This window comes from Oryx dammah, unplaced genomic scaffold, assembly GCF_014754425.2.
Source record: "Oryx dammah isolate SB20612 unplaced genomic scaffold, SCBI_Odam_1.1 HiC_scaffold_28, whole genome shotgun sequence".
NCBI classification, from domain to species: Eukaryota; Metazoa; Chordata; class Mammalia; order Artiodactyla; family Bovidae; genus Oryx; species Oryx dammah.
The window spans coordinates 13,326,148-13,350,281 of NW_024070212.1; the positions used below are offsets into that span (position 1 = coordinate 13,326,148).

The window sequence follows — 24,134 nt, forward strand, 5'->3', positions numbered from 1 at the left end:
AAGTGTAGTTTTACCATTGAGAAATCTTAGGAGCACCAGCTTACCTAAGTAATCAAACCTATCCTCACCAGAAATGGGCAAGCTTTGTCACATCAGTTATCTAACACTGTTTTAAAATGTTTAATTTGAACCTAATCCTAAAGAGACAGACAAATCTATTGTAGGCCATTCAATAAGGCAACCAGCCTGAACTCTTCTGTATGTTGGTGTTAGGAGAGAGCAAGAAAAGTAGGTTGGGGTGGGGGAAAGGGGTGATATTCTAGATTAAATGAATCTAAAATATGAATAAATGCAATTCTAAGATCTATGACTGGATCCTGTATTGAGGCGGTTGGGAACAACTGTATAGGAGATTAATAAAAGAGTTAGGGAAATTTGAATACAGACTATATACTAGATAATATTATATCAAAGTTAAACTCATTGGGTTTGCTGTTGGCATTGTGGTTATATAGAATTTTAGGGGTCCTAGGGGATATATGCTGACATAGTTAGGGGTAAAATGTCATGACATCTGCAACTCTCAAATGGGAAAAAGTGTATAATCATAAAAAGATAAAGCAAGTGTGACAAATGTTAATTGGTGAATCTAGATGAAGGGTATGTACGTATTCATCATGCTGCTCATTTAACTTTAATATGTAGGTTTGAGATTTTTCCCAAAAAATATTGGGGTCAATCAAATGCTAGCTGCAGTGGTCAGAGAAGGCTTCATAGAATCAATGCCATTTGACCAGAGCCTTGAAAAAGGAGAAATGAAGAGGAGAAGGGACGGAGGCCATGATAAAGCAGAGGCAAGAGTGAGTGCAGCATCTTTTAAGATCCAATAGAGGCAGGACAAAGTGAGCAATAAGAGTGAATTTGAAAAGGTACTGGGATCCACTTGATGAAAAGCCTTTAATAGTAGGTGACACACATATCTGATCATATAGAGAGTAGAGTAACAAGGGAAATCCCAGGTTCTTGATCTGAGGGGACCCAAAGAAATAGTGTTTGGGAAAGTTAGTCCATTGTGGTAGAATACTAGAGGGACTGAGAGTGAAACAAGAGCTGTTTATTTTCTTCTTCTTCTTTTTATTTATTTATTTTTTTAGTAATTTGAGGCAATGGACATATGGCTTAAAGTGATGGGTAGCAATGATAATAAAAAGGAACAAGCAACTCTGGGAAAACATAAAAGGACTTAGCAGTCTCTGACTGGACAAATATGGGGCTTAATGAGAAGCTGGATCAGAAGATCTGTCTCAGTGATGCCAATTAAAGGGCCACAGATTTGGAGGAACTTCTCTACTTTCCGGGGCCTCCTATGTTCCCATCGGATTTAGGCTGATTGGAGTCTGATCTCTGCTGCTGAATTTTAATGGGAATGTCATCCGGAAGGGGGAGAACCTGCATGATGGTCTTGATCTGCTAATATAAGCATTTCTCCCTCCTCTAATTCAGTGGTGGTTTTTCTTCCTTTAAGCTCTAAAAGAGGGGAAAAAAACCCTGCACCTGTTACAATTATGTTGTAATCCCCCTTGTCCTCCACTGTCTCTGCCCTATGCTGTGATTTTTTTTTTTTTTTTGAGAGGAACTTTCCATGGCTGCTGAAATGATCCTTGTCTTTGCCCCAACAGTCCTTTACAGCCAGGTGCATAAACCTTGGCCTAATGTGCCCTTAGTTACATTGAACAGTTCACAACCCAGCCCAAATGCAAAACCAAACCAGGTTAAGTTACCAGACCATTCATTCCTTCTAAGCTTTAATGTGGGCATAGGAAACCAGTCTCTCACAGAGCCAAGCAGAACAAGGCAAGGAGGAAGCCCAAGCTGTGCTAGGATGGGATGGGTTTCCTCCTGAGGTAGTGAGCAGGGAGGAGTTCAGGCCCGTTCTGGGTAACCCAGTGGTGGGATGTGATGGATCTGGCCGAAGACAGCAGATGAGCAGCTGGAATAAAAGACCTTTAAAAGTTTATTCTACGAATCCCTCGCTGCTGCGGGAAGTAGTTCTGCCCCTCAGCGTTTGTACTGAAGTTCTGTATGTTCGCTTCATCCATTACCTGCAAGTGCCTGTGACTCATTCATTTCTGTACCCTTAGCACCAGCGTAGTATCTAAAGCAGCACTGTCCAATAGAACTTTCTGCAGCGAAGGAACTGTTTTATTCTGCACTATTCTATAAGGTAGCCACTAGCTGAAGTACAACTGAGAAACTGAATTGTAAATTTTGTTTTAAATTTACATATCTGTGTGGCTAGTGGCTATTGTATTAAATAACACAGGTTTGGATTCTGAGACTTTCCCTCTCCCATTTTATTGAGATCTGATTGACGTATGCTGCTGCTGCTAAGTCACTGCAGTCGTGTCCAGCTCTGTGCGACCCCAATATAGCACTACCTAATTTTAAGATGGACTTGACACCCATGTATTGCAAAATAATTACCACAGGGATCTTCCCTGGTAATCTAGTGGCTAAGACTCCATGCTCCAAATTCAGGGGGCCTGGGTTCAACCCTGGTCAGGGAACTAGATCCCCCATGCAGCAACTAAGACCACCCCTCCACACAGCCACAATTAAATAAAACAATTACCACAGTAAGTTTAGCTATCATTCATAGATTCTAGGACATTTACTTAATGATAAGCTAAGTTGAATCTTTACCTTGGATGAGGAGGTGGATGTCAGGGCGGGGCATGATAGACAAATAATTTGAAGACAGCCAGAAGTTGTAGCTTCTGGAAGTTTGCCTTGTCTGGTTGACAGATGTAGTCATGGGGAGGAGAGAAGAAAGAACGTCTAGGAAGAAGGAGCAGTATGTGCCACACATGACCTGAGGCACAGGAGCCAGAAACCGTGGCAAGTGAAAGAGCAGGGAAGAGCGGGGACCACACTCAGGACAGAGCACTTACCGTGTCAGGCATGGGGAGTGCTGGCCAGCAAGACCGCCGTGACCTGGTGGACCTTAAGCCCAGAGACAAACGGACAGGCAGTCCCATTGGGTGTTCACACTGCAGTTAGGATAGGCACTGGGAGCTGCGGAGACGGTGGAGGGGCCGGCTAACTAGCGCTTCCTCTTCGCTGCCGCTTCTGTGACCTTTCTCCCAGGTGCAGTGGTGAAACTCAAAAAGGTTTCGATCAGCAACAAGCTGCAGGTGAATCTGCAGTTTAGTAAGCTGGACCTACTGCACTGTGGCCAGCTTCCACCCCTGGGTTCTTCTTAGCCTGCTAGTGGTTTTTCTTTTGAACCAACCGTCTCCAGTGTCTTGTCTGGTTTATGTCTTGTTTTGTTTTCCTTTCTTCCTCTTCTCTTGCGTCACTCTCTCCTGGGCCCCACGCTTTCTTCTTCCTTGATGTCCTTCTGTCTCTGATCCAAAGATCAGCCAGTAAAAAGCAGTCTCATCTGTCCAGGTAAGTGGGGTACCAGGGTGAGGGGGGAGGAACCACCCCCTTTTATAAAAAGTTATGTACTTGTATTGTATGTATTAGTTGAATAGTTAATACTTTCACATGACTTAGAGTTTAAATGGTAACACATGAGAAGATAATGGAAAGATTCCAACTCCATCCCTTTGCCCCGGCAGTTTTCTCCCTCAGAGGCAGCCAGGGATATGTTTCTTTTGTACCCTTCCAGAGATATTTTGCACGTTTTATATATATATGTAAACAAATATATAAGCAAATCATTTTCTTCTCTCCTCCCATCTACATAATTCTGCATCATGTTTTTTTCAATCAACAACGTTTCTTGGAGACCATTCCTTATCATATATAAAGAGACCCCTCATTCTTTTATAGACTGAAGGCTGTGTCATTATATTGATATCCTGCAATTTATTTAACCAGTCACCCAGCGCGAACACTTAGATTCTTTGCATTGTTTTGCCTCTGCACAAGGGCCTCCGTGAAGACCCTTTTACATAGTCATTTGCTGGATATGGCTAGGAGACACCCTCTGGAGGGGCAGCAACTATTGATTAGGAACTGGCAGCTCAGACACTTTTCTAAAAAGGAGAGGCATAGTAAAGATCTGAGCTTCTCCTGTTCCTGCAAGGCCCTGTTATTAGATCTGGTTTGGTGATCCCTGGTACTTTGAGATTTTAGGGCTGTAGTAGTTTCTAAGCAGGATGCCCTAAGCTGGCAGTAGGAATGGGATTGGAATACTACCATGAAACAGACCCAATTTCTGTTCTCCGTCGTACACACAAAATAAATGGAATGTCAGAAGCTTGGGTCATCATTCTACTCCGCCTTTCTAGAAAAGGGTTCAAATTGCCAGTTATCCAACCGGTGAAGTTGCCAATTACCCAACTAAAGGCCTGGTCACCCTCCTAGAGACACTTGTTTTGGAGAGGGATGAGGAGACGAAGCTAGAGTGAGGACTAGTGTCTCTGCTCCCGCCCCTTCCGTCCTTGGCTGTGCCCTGCAGGCCTGTGTGTGTTTTTGACCCTCCCATCCTTGGCTTGCAGTCTCCCCTTCCTCGCAAATCATCGCCTAAAACTAACTAGCTGTTTGTTTTTTCCTATCTTTTTCTCGCATTCATTTTCTCTGCCGCGTCCGTTCTGTTCCATCAGCCCCATTGCAGCCTGGTAAGACCCACCACGCGTGTGTCTGTGCACACCCTGTTCTTGCTATTGTCTCTTTATCTCCTGACTCCAGGAAGGGCTATTTCCCTTGATGCCTTGCTGGGTATTAAAGAGATCATGTCTGCTCTGCCCGCCTAGCATTCCAGATAGATGGTATTGCCCATGGTGCAGACATGGCCAGTCTCCCACCAGATGGAGTAGGGTACGGAGTGAGAGGGTCAGTTTCCTGTTACCCAAGACTCAGGGCCCCTATCAACAGAGGTTCCTTCTGCTACAAGGGTGGTCCCTCCCTGCTCAGTTCATTGATGTGCTTTTCTTACTCTTCCTCCAGGTTAAGTAGCCTGTCTTTGGGAGATTCAGCACCTGAACGCAAGTCCCCTTCTCACCACCGCCAGCCCTCTGATGCATCTGAGACAACAGGTAACCTCAGGGCATCAACACGTAGGCACAGAGGTTTTCACCCACACAGACAGACCTGCATACCCTAGATACAAGACGACTGAGCCTTTATATTGAGCTCATGATGTGCGCAAGGCATTGTGTTACGATTTTACCGATTGTCTTATTCAGTCCTTTTATCACTGGTAGAAAGTAGATTTTATTATCCCTCTTTTACAGATGAGGGAGCTGAGACACAGAGTGTTTAAGAAATTTTCCAAGTGTGCAAACTTGTAAGACACAAAACCAGGACCTGAAACCAGTGGGGTTTTAGCACTGGAGCCCCTGCTTTCTCCATTAAAGGAAACAGCAGCACACGCCTTCACAGTGTACAGTACCTAACACAGGCCCACAGGGATGGAGTCTGCGGGCAGTTACAACCTGGCTGTCCTTTTCCCTACATTCTGTGTGTGCTTGCGGCAGAAGGGGTTTGCTCTAGTCGTTTATCCTTCCCTGCATTTTGGCGCAGGGTCAGCCCTCAGTTGCCCCCATGAGTTATCCATCTCTGCAGAGTCAACACGCACTGGTGACCCACCTTCTTATTCGCTGAACGTGATTGAATGGAAAACTTCCAGGGTCACTTAGGCTTCTGTCCCAGGGTTGCTTCTCTAAGACATTAGTCTTCAGCCTGGAGTTGGCCAGGCCCCTTTTTTTGGCCAGCGCCACCCAAACAAGCCTAAAAAGAGAAACATGCACAAGAGAGACGAACATCTCAACACCTCAAGAAGGGGGTTTCTTGTATAGAATACAGAGTAGGTGACAGGGCTTTGTCGATTGCTGAGAGGGCTTGCATTGCAAGAGTGTGTTTGGACAGGCTGTCTAGGGAATCTGGAAAGGCTTTCTGGAGGAAGAAACACACTAGGGCTCTGCTTGTTTGGCCCTGGCTTGTGTGCACTGACTTCCCAGCGACAGACCCAGCTGAAGCCCCTTCTCCTTCTCCCCTCTTGCCAGGTCTTGTTCAACGCTGCGTCATCATCCAAAAGGACCAGCATGGCTTCGGCTTCACAGTCAGCGGGGACCGCATCGTTCTGGTGCAGTCTGTGCGGCCTGGTGCGTGTTGTGTCTCCCTCGCCGACAGTGGACAGTTCTTAGAAAGTCACCAAGGATGTGACAGTGCCGTAGGACTTGGAGAACTTGCATGTGCTTTTACTAGAGGCCTGAGCGTCCTGTGGCATGCATGGTTCATTCTAGAACTGGTTCCCTGGGCGCATCTGGGGAAGCCTCCACAGTACTAAGCGTTTCTAGGGATCACACTCCTGGCTTGATTCCCTGTTGGAATTGTGAAAAACGCAAAATAGCCCTCAGGTCATCAGGCAGGTGCCTGACTGCCCTCCAGGGGAGCTCCTCGTCCCAGGTTGGAAGATGCCGTGGAGAAATCGAAGACCCACTTTCTTCTTCTCACCTTCACATGACCTCGCTCCAAGCATAGATGGTTGCTGTGCTGCAGCAGTTCACAGTTGAGGCAGGCACTCTGTTTCAGATGTCTTTACAGATACAATTACACTAAGTAATAATGACTGAAAGATGTGTGTTGGACAGTACACAAGAAGAAGGGGTACTTGGAAGGTTGTGTTGAGCTAGTTTGTTCAAAGCATAGTATCTCCCTTCTTATTAGTTTGGGGAGCCTTCTTAGAAAGGAGATTTCAGGAGTAAATCAGATCTGATGGAAAATCGGATTTCAGGAGTAGTTTGAAAGATGGCCATTGAGAACACATTGCCGAGATGGGAATTTGGTGGGAAGAGAGTAGAGGGTGGGAGGGCATTGTAAGCAAATCAGTTGTGTATGGAAAAGCTTCAGGTATTTCAGAGCTCTGTAAGGTCCGGTGGCAGAATCACTGTTGTTAAGTGACCCAGATTGAAGACTATGAGCAGGAAGGAGATGGGAGTGGTGAAGAATATGAGGCAAGTATCTCTAAAAAGAGTGAACTTCATTGTAACAAATGGGCTTGGGCTTGGCAGCATTGAACATCCCAGGCAGGAAGAAGAGTACAAGGAAAGGGGTAGGTAACTGGCCAGCATTTTCCTACTAAGTATAATGAGTGCAAAATGGAAAGGATATGTGCTTTATATAACTTTGGAAGAAATATTTGGAATTTATTCATGTGAAAGGTGAAAAGAAAATTTCAAATTCATGACCAAAATGAGGTATGTGGGCCATACGAGGATATAAATAATTAGCACCCCTTATGTTTGGGAGTTAACTTTTATTGGGGGGGAGGTTTGTTTTTCATATCCTAGGATAGAACTCTGAAAAGAAACTTCTTTGCTTCCGTATTCTCTCAAGGTTCCTGGACTAGCGTGAGAGAGTGCGTGGGCCTGCCAGTAACTTGTACTTTGCCTCTGTGATCTCTTTGATACAGAATGTATGAGGATCCCCTCCAGTGAACTATGAGTTCAGGGCTCCTCCAATTTTTACCCCCCTCTTAGGCCTGAGCAGAGTCAGACTCAGAGAGGAAAGAACAAAAGGGTGGCTTGCAGTGAAATATGAGTTTTGGAAAATATGCGTATGAATGTGTATTTTGGGCAGGAGAGAGGAAGAGACCTCATTTGGATTGGCATCGAAATCACACGAGCAACAGCGCAGTTGCTATTATCTTTCCCAGATTGCAGGGTTCTCAGGCCACTGCTCTCCAAGTGCGGTCTTGCTCTGCTCCATCAGAATCACCTAGGTCCATAGGGTGATTGAAATCCTCATTCCAGGGCCCAGGTCCCGAAGCGCTGGATCACCCTCTGACAAGGGGGCCAAGCAATATGCTTTCTGACAAATTCTTCTGGTGATTCTCATGCTTACTGAAGTCTGTAACTTCTTCTCTAATTCCTTTACTCTGAAAAGTTTAAAATTTTTTTAATCACTAAGTTATTAGTGTTTCATGCATTCAGGCGAAATCACTCTTCCTCTCCACCTTTAATTTTTAGATGACAGTGTAAAAGAGAGTTTTCAAGCTAGTACTTTTCCCACAAATAGCACACTTTAGATTGGGTAGTCTGGGTCCCAATACCGAAAAGCCAAATTGGAATGTAGTCATCACTGTAATTTCTCTTTTTGGACTAGAAACATATAGATGTGCTTTGTGGGAGTTTTATTTTGATCAGACAAATGCAACTTACAGATTTAATGATCATCGGGGTAAATTTACAAAAATCATAGTTTTTATGCTTCTCACGAACTTATTTCAGCATGTTTCCTGTGCTTTCTGAGTACTACTTAACTCATTTAAAACGACATTTTGCCCTCCATATCCATGATTTTCGAATCTCAGAATTCTGCATCCATAGATTCAACCAACTGTGGCTCAAAATTTCCATCTGCAGTTAGTTCAATCATCAAATGTGAAACCGGAAGGTATTGTACTATACTGTTTTAAGTAAGGCACTTGAGGTCCTAGAATTAATCCCAGTGGATACCCAGGGATGACTATACATGGTGGTCAGAACCACTGTGGCTGCAGAACCATTTTTTAACAGAAAATAAAGCATTATCTTCCTTAATGCTAGGAATACCCAGAATGTCTTTATGAACCTCTCAGGGCTTAGGGACCATGATTTGAAAACTCTTGTTGCAATTCTTTTCTCATATTCCTCTTAATAATTACTTCAACAGTTATTTAATACAGTAAACTCATTCTTCCCACTGGATAATAGAAATAAACTCTTATTTGACCTTGGAACATATCCAGACACATTCAAATAAAACACACATTGCTCTCCCCGGAGTCTGGCCCTGCCTCTCTGCCAGTGTGGCCTGGCGCTCAGAGGAGAAATCTGCTTCTGAGCCAGGTGGCGAGAAGAACAGGAGACGTGACCTCGGACAGTCCAGTCTAGCTCAAAGGTAGTTGTGGCACACTGGAGCAGAATAGGATACGCACCCAACACGTGAAATACTTAACGCAGAGGTGAGAAGAGATTTGAGGGGGAAGGTGATTTGGCAGGTTCATGGGTGGAGACTCAGTGACCTCTGGAAAGGTGGTGGGTCTCCTCTGACCAGGCCTTCTGCTTCCTCACAGGAGGTGCAGCCATGAAAGCCGGTGTGAAAGAAGGTGACCGGATCATCAAAGTGAGTGAAGTTCCCTCTCTGGGCAACCGGCCCCCTGGCGGGGGAGGGGGAGTGCAGGTCACTTCCGGCCTTGGCCCGCCCTGTGCACTTCCGTTCTCATAGACTCTGTCTTCAGCCGCTGACCAGGAGGGTGGTACCCTGAGAATGAGTGGTGTACCGTGACAGAGAGTGGGGACTAAGATAGCTGGGTTCCATATTCTAGGTCCGTCTTGACTGTGACTAAGTTCTCTGACAAGCTTTACTATACTGAAGAGCCCTGATAAATGGCTCCCTGAAGAAGTGGCTTTGACCTCGGAAAACGGTCCCCCTAGGCTCCCTCTGCCATTTCTCAGTCGCGTCATTTGTCCCCCAACAGGTGAACGGCACCATGGTGACCAACAGCTCACACCTGGAGGTGGTGAAGCTCATCAAATGTGAGTTGGAAAGAGGTGACAGTGAAGGAAGGTCGGGGAGCGGTGCACGGGCGGCACAGGGGAGTGGGCCTGTTGACCCAGCAGGGTCCCTCTGTAGGCGTGGGAGGCGGCTGAAGTCATTCTTGGCCTGATCACCGTAGACTGCCACGGTTCCCTCCTGTCGTTTCAGGTGGAGACGCTATTAATCTCTCGTCTGACATGTTTATTTTTCTACCCATCTTTGCACTGCCTTTTAGATCATGTTCTACTAAGACCAAGTCTCACTCAAATACCACTCACTCCCCTCTCCCAGTCCTGGGAGACAAGGGACCGAGTGGGCAGCTCCCGAGCACTTGTGGGTGGGGTTTTGGTTGAGGCCTCTGCCTGAGGAAAGGGAGGGAAAGGAGCCTTGTGCTGCTGCGGGATGGAAGGACAGGAATTAGAGAACAGGTGGGGCGTTAACCGTGAGGAGAACTTTACCTGCAGAATGACGAGCGTAATGGAAGGAGAGGAGAGAACTGCCTCCTTTGTGCCTGAGTGTCTGCTGTTGCAAACAACACCACTTGAGCAGCCCTCTGTTTGTCTTCCTCCAGCTGGGGCCTATGTTGCTCTCACGCTCCTGGGCTCTTCGCCCTCATCCGTTGGTGTCTCTGGGCCCCAGCAGGACCCAGCCCCAGCAGGAGCTCCCCGAGTCACCCCAGTGGCCCCCCCACCGCCGCCCCCTCCACCGCCGCCCCCTCCACAGCGCATCACAGGACCCAGACCTCTGCAGGTAACGGTCCTCCTGCCCCTCTCCTGCCCCTCTCCTCATGCTGGTGTCCCTTTAGAAGAGCTGCCCTTGGATTGGAAGCAGGTTAGATCGAATGGCATGCCAGTAGGAAGAGCCAAGAAAAAGCACTACATGAAGGCCATCAAAAAAGTGGGGCAAAATGAGAACTGCATTAAAAGGGCGTTTCATGCCGTAGTGTCCTCTTTCCATGTAAGTGCGTATGCGGTTTACCAGGCAGCGGCATGCAGTGAGTTTCCTGTGTGTGTGCAGGACGCTGTGGAGGCCCTTTGAGAGTGTTCCTCTCCATCAGGGCGAGGGTGCACACCTCCAGGCGTGGTCAGAGGAGTCTGTAAAGACTGTTAGCAGTCACTGTTGCAAAGGTGTGGAATAAGTCAAGGAGTAAAGGAGAGGCTTCCTGGGGAAAAAGATGGCCTGGAGGAATGAAATATGGAGCCCAGTCTATAGGGAAGAGAGTCAGGAAAGAGCAAGACTAGTAGGAGGAGAACCCAAGGACCAGGATAACCTGTGTGAGGAGTTAAAAAAGGACTAGAGGCAGATAGTAATAGGGAACAGGATTTTCCGATTGGAAAGAAGACTGACCAGCAAGTCCTGGAAGACTTTAGAGAGCAGTTTGATACCAGATGTGATTATAGTCAGGGTTTCTAGGAAGTTAGGCATGAAATCAAAATAAGATTTCACTTTTATTGAATTCCAGTGAGATAGTGAGTGTTATACAAAACATTCTTACAACCCAGGCTGTCCCGTCATAGCTCTCCTCGCCTAGGAATCGCCTGGTGGAGGAGAATAAAGCTGTTGATTGGGTCCCCAACTCTCACTGCTGTCGTGTTTTCCACTCTTAGGATCCCGAATTTCAAAAACATGCCACCCAGATCCTTAGGAATATGCTGAGACAGGAGGAGAAGGAGTTACAGGTAAGGTCACTGCTGCGGGTAGACTGGCCATTGCCTTCATGAAATAATACTTTATCAAAGCAATCTGCCAAAGTGTACAACTTAATTTGCAGGCCATACGCTATCACAGGAACCTTAATGTCAAACCTCAGGACCTCTAAAGAATTGTCATAGGCCAGTGGAATCTGTTAAAGCAGAATTTGCCTGATGCAGAGAGATTTCCAGGCCTGGGCAGTGATGTGCAGGGAGAACAAGAAGTTTAATTTGGCTGGAAGGAAACGACCAGATTCTGATAATAGCTGTGGCTTACAGCGAGCTCCTGGCCCCTTCATTTCAGTTCTGTTGTGCCCACTGTATGTAAAGCATTGGTTTAATTCCTAAAAGATTAGATAGTTCTTGCCCTCAACTTGTTTACAGTCTCATGGGGAAAATTCATATTTCAGTAGGAAAGAGAATGGGAGGGACAAGGAGGAGAACAGATTATTATTATTAATTAATAATGGGAGATGTGAGGGAAACTTCACTGAGAAGATTGTATTTCAGCTGGGCCTTGACAAGTAGGGCTTCAATAAGCAAAAGGGATGGGGAAGAGAATGCTGAGAATGGACAGCATAGCTCCAAGGCACCAAGACATGAAAATATACTCATTTACTTAACAAACATTAAGTTCCTGCTGTGTGCTAGATATTGTGTGTGCTGCAGTGGAGTTGGGGACCAGTGCTAGGGATGAAGGTTAGAATGGTTATAAAGATAAGGAGAGATGAACCTTTCCTTTAAGGAGTTTATAATCTAGTAGAGTATCAATGGATGAATGAAGGAAGAGTTGCATTGCAGCATAATAAGTGCTGATACTAATATTTTGACACATGTCATAGAGTAATCAAGATAGTGTGGTACTGGTATAAGGATAGGCCTGTAAATCAGTGAAATAGAATTCAGAGTCCAGAGATTAACCCATATAACTGTGGTTAGTTGGTTTTTGAAAAAGTGTCAAGATAGTTCAGTGAAGAAAGTATAGTCTTTTCAACAAATGGTTCTGGGACAACAGGATATCTGTGCAAAGAATGAGTTTGGATTCTTATTTCACACAGTAAGTAAATTTAAACACAGTAATAAAGTTTAAGTCAAAATGGGTCAAAGACTTAAATACAAGAGTTATAACTATTTTTAAGAACTATAAAACTCTTATTAGAAAACATGGGTATTTATTCCTTGATAAACCACTTGGACTAAACAGTGGTTTCTTAGCTGTGATACCAAAAGCATAAATAACCCAAAAAAAAGAAAAGATAAATCAGACTTCATCAAAATTGAAAGCTTTTGTGCATCAAAGGACACTATCAAGAAGGTAAAAAGACAACCACAGAAGAGGAGAAAATATTTGCAACTCATATAGGTCTCAGATCATTTCAGTTCAGTCGCTCAGTTGTGTCCAACTCTTTGCGGCCCCATGGACTACAGCACACCAGGCCTCCCTGTCCATCACCAAATCCGGAGTTTACCCAAATTCACGTCCATTGAGTCAGTGATGCCATCCAACCATCTCATCCTCTGTCGTCCCCTTCTCCTCCCACCTTCAATCTTTCCCAGCATCAGGGTCTTTTCAAACGAGTCAGTTCTTCACATCAGGTGGTCAAAGTGTTGGAGTTTCGGCTTTAACATCAGTCCTTCCAATGAACACTCAGGACTGATCTCCTTTAAGATGGACTGGTTGGATCTCCTTGCAGTCCAAGGGACTCTCAAGAGTCTTCTCCAACACCACAGTTCAAAAGCATCAATTCTTCGGCACTCAGCTTTCTTCAAAAGCATCAATTCTTCGGCACTCAGCTTTCTTCACAGTCCAACTCTCACATCCATACAGGACCACTGGAAAAACCATAGCCTTGACTAGACGGACCTTTGTTGGCAAAGTAATGTCTCTGCTTTTCAATATGCTATCTAGCTTGGTCATAACTTTTCTTCCAAGGAGTAAGCGCCTTTTAATTTCATGGCTGCAATCACCATCTGCAGTCCCCAAAAAATATTTTGGAGCCCAAGAAAATAAAGTCTGACACTGTTTCCACTGTTTCCCCATCTATTTGCCATGAAAATATAGTTCTGCTGCTGCTGCTGCTGCTAAGTTGCTTCAGTCGTGTCTGACTCTGTGCGACCCCATAGACAGTAGCCCTAGTACCTGAATATGTAATAGATACTTAAAAATCAACCCAGTTTAAAAGTTAGCTAAAGATTTGAATAGACAGTCCAATAAAGAAGACATATAAATGGCCAGTAAACACATGAAAAGATGCTCAGTATTATTAGAAAGAGGCCAACCAGTGCTTTGAGATACCACTGCACACCCACTTGGATGGCCAGAGCCAAAATAACAGTTGTTGGTGAAAATGTGGAGAAATTGGAGAAATGTTTGTTTATATTTTGTCTACACATTCACTATCCTACTCTACTCCCGCCGTTGATGTGAAAATGTAAAATGGTGCAGCCAGTTCGGCAATTCTTCAAAATGTGAAACACAGAAATATGATCTGTCAACATGAACCTAAGTATATACACAAGAGAGTTCAAGGCATAGAACCTCTTATGTGAACATTCATAATAGCATTTATTAATTGCATCATAGCCAAAAGGTGGAAACCACCCAAGTTCTCATTAACTGATGTGTAGATGAACAAAATATGTTCTCCCCATAAAATGGGATATTATTCAGCCATATAAAAGAGTGCATGCTTTGATATGGAAGAATCCTGAAAACGTACCAAGTGAGAGAAGCCAGACACCAAAGGCCACATATTGTATGATTCCATTTGTGTGCAAGTCCAGAAGAGGTAAATCCATAAAAGCAGAAAATAAATTAGTGGTTGCCAGGAGATGGAGGAAGGGAGAAATTGGGAGTGACTGCTTTCTTGTAGGGTTGAAGGAAGTGTTCTGGAATTAGATAGTGGAGATGTTTGTACAGCTCTGTGCATATACTAAAAATCACTGAATTATGTATTTAAAATGGTGAATTTATGTCAGTTACATGTCGATAATAATTTTTAAATGATTTAAATTATAAAGAGAGGGAATGATTAATTATACAATGATCAGAGAAGGTTCATGAAACGACACTTCAGTTGGGCTCAGTCTGATTCACTCTGGAAAGTGCTTTGGGCCTTCAGTAACATGATGAGCTTGAGGTTTATTCTGAAAGTAGTGGGAATTGATCCAAGGATTTGAGTAGTGGAGTGATCATATCTTCAAAACAGTGTCCTTTAGAAAAGTATAGTAAGTGGATTGACACATAAGGAAACCTTCTCGGAGGCTGTTACAGTACATAAGAAATTTATCAACTAGAAGGGAGAAGTAAAGGAGAGGAAAGAAAAGACAGCCCCAAGTTTGGGTGCCTGGATAGATGGTGATGCCATTCCATTGATGGAGTGAGACAGAGGAGAGGAGAAGGATTTAGGGGAAAGAAATGGCAGTCAGCTTTGGATGGACTGAGTTTAAACCAGCCATGGGAGGTTCAGGTAAAAAGACCATCCTCCAGGCACATGGAGATAACAAGGATGAACCTCAGAAGAAAAGATTGGATTTTGAAATACTGATAGAGATCCGGGTAGCCTCAGCATACAGGTGGCAGTTGAAATTGGGGACTAGATGATATCACCAAGGACAGAGAAGAGGAGAGAGCTGAGGGTGGAATTTCAGAGCTGCTGTGCTTCTGTGACACACTGCATCAACCTCTAAACAGTCGCTGCTGTATTTGTATTTTAATTATTTGTTTGTCCTCCTCTCTTGGACTGAGTTCCTGAAGGCCAGGACCATGCCTATGTTGGCATATTCCTCCTGCACAGCTGGCACAGGGCCTGGCGTGTGTCAGCTCTCTGTAGATGTTTGCAGAGCTGAAGGCTTACTTAGATTAGAGAGGAGGCAGGGGTAAAGCTACTGCTGGGGGGAGGGGTATGACCTAAGTCAGTGTCAAGATAAGAAGTCAGAAGGGGACAGCATTTTGAGGAGGTGGGTATTTAAAGAGCTCTGGAGAGAGGAGGACTAAGAAGTCACTGGATTTCAGAAGAGCATGGTGATGGGAGGAACTAAACTGTGTATGCTGGTGAGTGATTAGAAGACTAAGAAGCCTGGGCTCTACATAGAGACTCCTGTTTGGAAGCATGTTGGCTGTAAAAGGAGGGAGAAAAGAATGAGGCGGTGCCTTGAAGACTGATCAGAGTTGATGGAGAAGGTTTTGGTGTAGTAGTTTGTTTCGTTTTAGGACAGGAAATTGAGCTTCTTTATAGGATGAAGGGAAGGAGCCATTAGAATGAGGAAACTTGGAGGATATGTAAATGATGCCCAAGAGGAGCCCGAGGCTGTTGGAGGCCCTAACCCTGTACAGGGATTAGACGGAGTTTCTCTTCTAAGGCAGAGGGTAAGGGTAGCTGTGGATGCTTTGAAATGGAGTGTGAAGTTGGGAGCATTCTTACCAGATAATATTATCTGCAGAGACTAAGAGGAGGGCTGAGGGCTTGAGAGGCATGGAGAAGATGAAACAGTAAGTATGAGGGGTTGCAGGGAGGTTCCAGATGAGTTTGGAGAAAATGTGCCCCCAATGTCTATGTAACTATTTAACCCACCAGCTTCATTGAGCACTTCCTATTGTAGTAAAATAATAGCTGCCGTGCATTCAGTCAAGTAGTTAGGCACCAGACCTGCTCAGCACTTTATGTACATAATCTCATCCATAGCCTACATCCATCCCCAGAGGCAAGTACCACATCTCCATTTGATCTATGAGGACATAGTCAAGCTTGCCCAGGTCTACACAGCTAGTAAGTAGAGGTGCCAGCGTTCAGAGGCAGGCCCCCCTGACTGCAAAGCCCAAGCTGTGTGCTAAAAGGATTCTAGATAAGTGTCAGTGGTTCCCAGCTGCAGGGCTGGGGGACGGGGGTGCTGGCTTCCTTGGTCCACGCTTCTTCGTCTCAACTCCTGTGGTTCTCGCTGTGTGTATGCTTCCTCCTTAGCGTTTTCTGTGTGTGCTGGTCTGGCCAGTCACTTGAGTTGCAGACTCTTGAGTTGCAGTCAAGGAAGACCTCATTTAGCATGTAGGCCTTAAGAGCAGGTCAGATCAGGAGCGGCCTCTGTGTCCTGTCTTCTCTCTGCCATCGCCTCCTGTGTCCTCTTCTTGCTCCTGCGTGATGGTGAAATGACACATACCTCCTCAGAGGCAGCGATCTCCTTTCTCTCCCCTTTGTTTCGGGATAACTGCCTACTCTCCCCACTGATGAGTCGTCCATTCTCTACTAACCGCTCCTCTGCCTTTTCCCCTCCTCCTTGTCCTCCTCGCCCCCCGCCCACCCCACCCCCAGCGTATCTGTGAGGTGTATAGCCGGAACCCCGCCAGCCTGCTGGAAGAGCAGATGGAAGGCGCCCGGCGGCGAGTCACTCAGTTACAGCTGAAGATCCAGCAGGAGACTGGTGGCTTAGTGGTGAGTGCTGGCAGGCTTAGCTCTAGGAAGGGCTCGTGCAGGCGGACGGAGGGGAGTGTGAGGGAGAAGCCTAGGACAGAGGCTTCCCGAGTCACACAGGACCCTGGGGCTGAACCAGAGTGTGTTGTGTTTCACAAAGAAGCAGAGGGCAGTAGCTCCTCATTTAGCACCGTGCAGACCAAGTGCTGTCCTGACCGCTGGGACCCCATGGAAAGGGCTAGCTTGTTTCTTGCCCTCCAGCAGCTTACAGTTGCAACAGAAATGGAAAGAAATATGCAGTAAATCAGACTGTCAGCTTTAATTTGCTGATTATCCATCCCCTGCTGGGTAGTTGCCTCATAGCTGAGGTATATTCCAACACTGATCTTACTCATTATTCATCTGGTAGCTTTTCCTGTCACCTCGCCCTCCAGTAATAGGTCTTCTCAAAGTAACGCGAGCATTTTTAAAAGTCAGCCTAAGTAAAGGGACCCCAGGCAGTTGAGAGGGATCTGTAGTGGCAGCTAACCACACTATGCAGGAAATCCTAAGGAGGAGATGCTTCCTTATCTGTCCTAGTCAGGGACTTGACTCTTCATTAGTGCCTTACTTCTGTCCATCAGGCCTTCATTCTTTGGGTAAATAAGAAGTAACTCTCCAAACACTTTAAGATCTCCACGAACAGTATTTGCCAAAATCAATAGAAATTATTTGAGGATTATGCACTTTCTTTTTTAGACCATCCAGATCAAAAAAGTCTGAGAAACGCAAGCTAAACAAATTTAAACTTTTACTTTCTGAAGAATTTCTCAATATCACATGGTTGATGGAAGCTCAGGTTTAGGATTTAGACCATCTGGATTCACCTCCCAGCTATAGTGCTCGCCAGCTTTAAGACTCTTGGGCAGGTGACTCAGTGATTCCCTGGGAGGGGATTTCCCTGACAGTCCAGTGGTTAAGAGTTCACCTCCCAATGCAGTGAGGGTACAGGTTCAACTCCAGGTCAGGGAGTTAAAATCCCACATGCCCCGTGGCCAAAAACCCAAAACACGAAGCAGAAGCAATACTGTAACAAGTTCAATAAAGGCTTCAAAAAATGAAAATAATAATCCCTGGGAGGCTTGGTGTTCACATTTATGAAATGGAGATATGGCAGGATCTGCCTGATGGCGTTACTGTCAGAATTAAAGGGTGCCCTCAGGACGGGGCCAGTGTGTGTCTGCTGCTGCTGCTGCCTCTGTGCTCATGTGCTGTGTAAGTGATGAGTCTGAAACACTCAGCTTGGAATCTGGGGGTCTGAGCATCAACCCTTGCTTCATAGTTTACCTGCTGTGTAGCTTGGGCAAGTTACTTAAGATCTCTGGGCTTCTGTTTCCTCGTTTATAACATGGGAGTACTATACCTGCCTCCGAGTTGTTTAAAAAAAAAAACTAAATGAGATATAGACAAGAGTGCTTCATAAACAATAAAGCGTTAGCAACATTATTCCCTCCACAGTGGCTGGTCAGCCTCAGGCCAATGCCTGTCAGTCTTCAAAGATGGTAGAGGCAGAGGTTTGCATCCGCAGGAGCTTTTCATACCCCTTGATGGTTCGGAAGTTCTTTCAGTGACGAGCCCAACTGAGGCAGTAGATGCTTTGAGGTCCAGGGTGAGACAGCAAGTAAGTTTTTAGAATTTTATCACTAGTAAAGCTCCCTTTTCACCATTAGGGGTCACCATTCACCTTAATTTGTACAAATGAAGCACTAGCTCTTCTAACTGGGCATTTGTAAGGCAATGAAGCAGAAGAGGCCACTAATTGTAAGCAGATGTTATCTGCTGAGACTGAGGGAAGGGTTGACTGGAGGAAAGCAGTAGGGGGAGAGGTTCACAGCATCGGCCCTCCCTCCGGACCTCTCTTCTTTTTAGGACATACTCCCAGTATACGGTGACACCAGCCAGAGATCGTCGGAAGGTGAGTCCCCTCAGCAGCCCTTTTTTCTCTGGCACATCTCCAGGTCACCTCTTATCTATCGTCCCCTCCCTTTGGGGCAAATTCAAGGGGGGAAGTACAGCCCCTGCCTCCAAGAAATAAAGTAATAAGAGAACGCAGTCCAGGTGACAGGGAAACAAATATATAACCCATAGCCCTGGATAGATAAGTGCCGAGGAGATGCTAGAATGCTGGTGGTCTAGACAACAATGTGCCTGCCAGCACCTGGCAGCTCGGAGCCCAAGAGATGCTGTCATAAGGAGAAGTGGATGGGAACCAGAAGAGGGTAGGGATGAGCTGAGGGCTAGGACTTGTTGGGAGGTAGAGCTATGGAGGATTATTCTGGAAGGTGACAAGGCCTGGGCCATAGGTGTGCGGATAGGTGAAAGCTAGGTGTCGAAAGTCTCAGGAGAGCTAAAAGGAAACTGGGAAAGACAGGCCGGTGGAAGCTTCGCCTGCCTGCCCTGGGCACAGGTTCCCGGAATAAAGGCCCTTCTCTCCCCCAGGCCACAGCTCCTTCCTTACCGTGTAAACTGTTTCCTTCCCAGGCCGACTCTCTCTGGATTCCCAGGAAGGGGATAGTGGCTTGGACTCTGGCACAGAACGCTTTCCTTCCCTCAGCGAGGTGAGTGCCAAGGCGGGGGCCGGGGGGGAGCCCCATTTAAAACCAAGCGTTCAGTGTTCCTTCTCTGGGCGTCGATAGGTTCTCTGCTCACCACATGCACCGAGGCCTCTAGCTTGTCATCTGGGCCCTCTGCTGTAGTTCTAGTTCCTAGGGTTTTAGTTCTAAAGAAAAAGGGGAGTTAAATGCATCCTATATGCAAGATCATCAAATCTGGCTTCTGTTTTATCATAGTTAACTCTGTTATATAGAGTCAGGTGGAGAGAGAGGCTGTAGCATTAATCGTAGCAAGCCTTGTTTCAGTGTAAGAGAGCAGAGACAGAAATTCTGTACAACAGTAACTGGACCAAAAAGACATCTCCACCTGGCTGCAGATAGCATCATCTTAGGGTAATACCGCAAATCCGGCCTAATCGGAAGTGGCAGCTTCTCTTTCTTAGTCATAGGTCTTTCACTTGAACAGCGTGTCTTCTCTGGAGTGGTCAGAAGAGCTTCAGGCTTTGACCTCAGAGGTGGTCTTCTAGGTGTTCTCAGGCTGCATATATTAATTGCAGATATGAACTGGGAATATAAAAATTAGAGTGAATGAAAGAAGTCACAACAGTGTTATCAAAATATCTACTTAGCCAGCTTAATGAAATAAGTAAGTAATTGAAAACATGGTTAAAACCTGATTTTAAATAATGGTTGGAATTTTATTTCTTTACTGCTCCTTCCCATTTGTGGGAATATGATGAATGCATGCGGAAGGCTGAGTATGTCGGAAAGATACCAAGGGCGAGGAGGGTCCTAAATAAGCCGCAGTAGGCATGCCCCTGCGGGCTCCACGCCTGGAAGCAGGGGGCCCTAGCGGGCAGTGGGGTGAGGCTGCCTGGGGAATACCGCATTACTGACTATCCGATCTTCAGCAAGTCTTGGAGCCCCTCCAAGGCTTAGTTTCTTTGTGCAAGAGGTGGAAGGAACAGTAGCTTCTACCTCGGAGGGCTGTTGTAAGCATCAAATGAGGTAATACACAACCGAGGGCTAGTATAATGCCAGGCACAGAGTAAGTACTAAATTTTTATTAGCCGATGAGCAGAGCCCTGAGGATCTCCTGGGCGAGTTTCTTTCTCACAGAGTCCTCTCTTCCTCTAGTCCTTGGTGAATCGGAACTCGGTGCTGTCAGACCCTGGGCTGGACAGTCCTCGGACCTCCCCTGTGACCATGGCCCGGCTGGCGCAGCGCCACCGGCGGCAGGGCTCCGAAGCACCCGTTCCCTCCAGCACCGACCAGGTGGGCGACCAGAGCCACGCTGGGCTTTCTCCTTTCCCTCTTTTCAGACCTGGGCACCCCACGCATGGCCTAGGATGATCAGACTGAACCCTATTTAGACTGACTAAAGGACAGATAGTGAAGGAAGAACCTGGTATAAATACATACACAGGAGAACAGCTGTCTTGAGTTTTTGGGTGAAGAGTCAGTGAATACATCTGTAGGGAAGTGATGTCCAAGGAACAGATTGCTGCTCTTTATTTTATTGTCTGTATAGAACAGGAAATAGATTTGTTCAGTGTTTCTCCAGAATAGTAACTTTCAACCTTCTGTTTCTTTAGCAAAGTTCCTTTCTTGAGCAAAATCTTATTATTTGGCACCCTGATATAGAAAACACACTAAAGCTCACTACCTGGAACTTTTCCTAATCAACCACCCCACTTTGGCCCCCGACCGCAGGAGTATTTCTCTGGAGCCCTTAGGTTCTGCAAAACCTGATTTGAAAGCTACTACTTTCAAGGGTAACTAGGTCCAGGGGGAGATTTCGGGGAGACAAGTTTTGGCTCCATGCAAAAAGCTTGCAAAGAATCTGAGCTGTAAGACAATGGAATGGTCTGACTTGAGAGCCAGGGAATTGCCTGTCATTGTTCAGACAGAAGCTCAGTCATTCCCTGTTAGAGACATTGGCAAGAAAGCTCTGAGTTTTGTAAAGCCTCTTAAAATTCCCCAAAGGTTCTTAAAATTCATCTGCTACCACCATCATTTTTTTCTATATGCTCATACTAACTGTATAATGTTACTTAATATTTTTCTCTATGCTGCTAAGTCGCTTCAGTTGTGTCCGACTCTGTGCAACCCCACAGACAGCAGCCCACCAGGCTCTCCCATCCCTGGGATTCTCCAGGCAAGAACACTGGAGTGGGTTGCCATTTCCTTCTCCAATGCATGAAAGTGAAAAGTGAAAGTGAAGTCACTCAGGCGTGTCGGACACTTAGCGACCCCATGGACTGCAGCCTACCAGGCTCCTCCGTCCATGGGATTTTCCAGGCAAGAGTACTGGAGTGGGGTGCCGTTGCCTTCTCCGTTTTAAAACTTTTTATTTTTAAAGGAAATTTACCATTACCTCATGTTAAACATCAGACACGATTTGATGCTCTAGTTCTCCCTGTAGAATAGGGTGTAGTTACTTTTCAGGTCTTGGAGGGGAGAGCAGGGAAGTGGATTGCGCATGTATTGAAATGCTTAGTGCACCAGCTGCTGTGCTATTTCCTTTAGGAAAAAAAAATTCTAACTTAATTGTCATCACCAGAAAAGGAGACAGGCATGAGAATCTTCATTCAGTGAGAGACTGAGACAGAGAAAGGCTAAGGGACCATCCAAAGACTCAGCTTGCTAATGGCAGCATCAGACTAGAATTTGGTTTTTCTGAGCCCCAGTGCAGAACTGCCTCCTGTCCTGGATGCTCTTTGAAGACCTCTCCCACTTCTGCACACCCCACCCCACCCCCCCCTTAGTAGTACTACAGGGCCAACCAAGGAGGTCCGGCGCACATCCTGTTCTTAAAGGAAGTTTTACTTTAGGTGGCTAATAGGAGCAGGTGTGGAATAATTGGTCCCAGAGTCCTTTTCCTCCTCCTCTGAACTTGTTTCAACTTTGAAAACTATTTAAATTGTTATTTTTGAGTGATAAGAGCACATATAGTATAATTCCAGTTGCTTAATAACAATTTATGTTAGTAAGAACACAGGTGCAAACGTATACCATCCATGAAACTGTCAGCAGCTAGAGGGTAGAATCATAGGGAATTCAAACTTCGTTATATAATTCTGCAGTATTTGCTTTTCTTAGGAAATGGCAACCCACTCCAGTATTCTTGCCTGGAGAATCCCATGGACAGAGGAACCTGGCGGGTTATAATCCACGGGGTCAGAGAGTCAGGCATGAATGAGCGACAGAGCACACACACAGCTACCCTCTACAGTGGGTTCAGGATGAGCTACTCAGCCGCTGCTTTCCTTGGAAGAGGCTGACAAGCTCTTAGATCGAATCCCCAGCAGTTTTACACCACCTGAGTACCACTGCGATAGAAACCCCAGGTGGCACTAATGGTAAATAACCCACCTGCCAATGCAAGAGACATAGGAGACACAGGTTCCATCCCTGGTTCAGGAAGATCCCCTGAAGGAGGGCATGGCAACCCACTCCAGTATTCTTGCCTGGAGAATCCCATGGACAGAGGAGCCTGGCGGGCTGTGGTCCATAGAGTCGTAAAGAGTCGGACACAACTGAAGTGACTTAGCATACACGCACACATGATAAATATATTCTGCTTTTGCAGTCAGAAAAACTGTAAGGTTTGTAAAGACTTAAAAAAAAAATCCTCCTCCCAAACATGCAAAAAGCTAGTGCTTTCAGATTTCACTAGAGAGCCAAGTAGAGCCAGAAGCGGTCATCCAACACCCCCTGGAAATCCTGGACCTCAGGGCAGTGAGTGTCAGGGGAGAGGAGGATACTCAGGGTGTGTCTGAGGAATACAGGTCCAGCACACGAGGCCTGACTCTGCAACTTCAAACAGGTTGGTACTGTTTGTACTGAGGAGGGAGGGCTAGACTAAGAAAGCTGTCATTTTTAAAGCATGCCTTTATAATTGGGTGCTAGACTGATCTCTAGATGTATCCTGAGTCTCTCGTGTTCTATACTCAGTCATTCTGAGCGCAGAGTCTGTAAATATCCAGGAGAACAAAAATGAGTGAGGAGTATTGGGGAGAAACTGTCAGGAGAAGTCTCTCAAGAAGGTGGAATAGGAAGGTATCTTAGACCTGAGAAAAAGGAGGCATGAAAAGTGCCTACTCTAGACAGGTTCCAGAACGCAGCCCTCGTTGGGGAATCACTGAATATGAGGGAGAGTAAACTGAGTGAAAAGTATAGTTGGGAGGAGAGCTTTGAGAGCTCAAGTCACCTTTAGGAGAAAGCCTAAACTGAAGCATCTGAGAAGTGTGCACAGTGTGAAATCTCTCATAGACCTAATTGGTGGCGTAAGAGGGGAGGCTAGAAAACCCATGCTGAGAAGCTTGCATTTTAGACAGGATGTGGGGGTTTGGCCCAGGAAATGATGGTGATGATGTTGGAAAAGGGTCTGCTCCATCCCCTTTCACTCAGGCGGAGAGGGGCCACAGGGCTCTCCTCCAGCAGAGGCGAGGGCACCTGGTAACTGGAGGAGGGCGTGGAGGCACTGGGTTTGGAGGCTGTGTGTCTGGGGGGTGGGGGCTGTTGAGAACAACAAAGCCCCCAGCCCACTGGTCCAGCAGGAGCTCTAGGTTCTTACTTTGCAGGCTGACACTCCCTCCTCAGATCTTTCACAAACAGGAAGTGAGCACTTTCTCTCACTTCCCATCTTCATAAGTCATGTGACCAGGCTGCTCTGAGTCTGCCCTGCCCCACCCAGGAGCAGTTGCCTTCCTGCAAGTGAAAGTCATTGATTCTGTCCTCTGAGATTTGGGGGAGGTGGTGAGGTGCCAATGTGGAGCAGCCCCGTGTGGCTTTCCTTGCCAGCCCTATGCTGTCCCTGAGCAGACTCCACCGCGGAGGCCAGATTCCTGTCCTCTGCCCTCTCATGTCTACAACTTGACTCTCTCCCCCAGGGTGTAGATCAGAGCCCAAAGCCTTTAATTATTGGCCCAGAGGAAGATTATGACCCGGGTTATTTCAACAACGAGGTAACA

General features: G+C 46.1%; 1 protein-coding gene across 7 annotated transcripts in view; it reads left to right on the forward strand.

Moving 5' to 3' along the window:
- The window catches only part of ARHGEF11 (Rho guanine nucleotide exchange factor 11), a 111,259-nt gene that overhangs the window by 59,005 nt on the left and 28,120 nt on the right, over positions 1–24,134 (forward strand). For 3 of the 7 annotated variants that reach the window (XM_040230211.1, XM_040230209.1, XM_040230212.1), the window contains exons 2-13: positions 3,358–3,390; positions 4,897–4,985; positions 5,955–6,053; positions 9,008–9,057; positions 9,413–9,470; positions 10,043–10,221; positions 11,079–11,150; positions 16,469–16,588; positions 18,476–18,521; positions 19,088–19,164; positions 20,296–20,433; positions 24,054–24,128. In XM_040230211.1, the coding sequence (XP_040086145.1) occupies positions 3,358–3,390; positions 4,897–4,985; positions 5,955–6,053; positions 9,008–9,057; positions 9,413–9,470; positions 10,043–10,221; positions 11,079–11,150; positions 16,469–16,588; positions 18,476–18,521; positions 19,088–19,164; positions 20,296–20,433; positions 24,054–24,128 (1,036 nt within the window). The remainder of the gene's footprint in view (positions 1–3,357; positions 3,391–4,896; positions 4,986–5,954; positions 6,054–9,007; positions 9,058–9,412; positions 9,471–10,042; positions 10,222–11,078; positions 11,151–16,468; positions 16,589–18,475; positions 18,522–19,087; positions 19,165–20,295; positions 20,434–24,053; positions 24,129–24,134) is intronic. The other 4 variants (XM_040230213.1, XM_040230214.1, XM_040230215.1 and 1 more) reach the window with 2 other exon arrangements.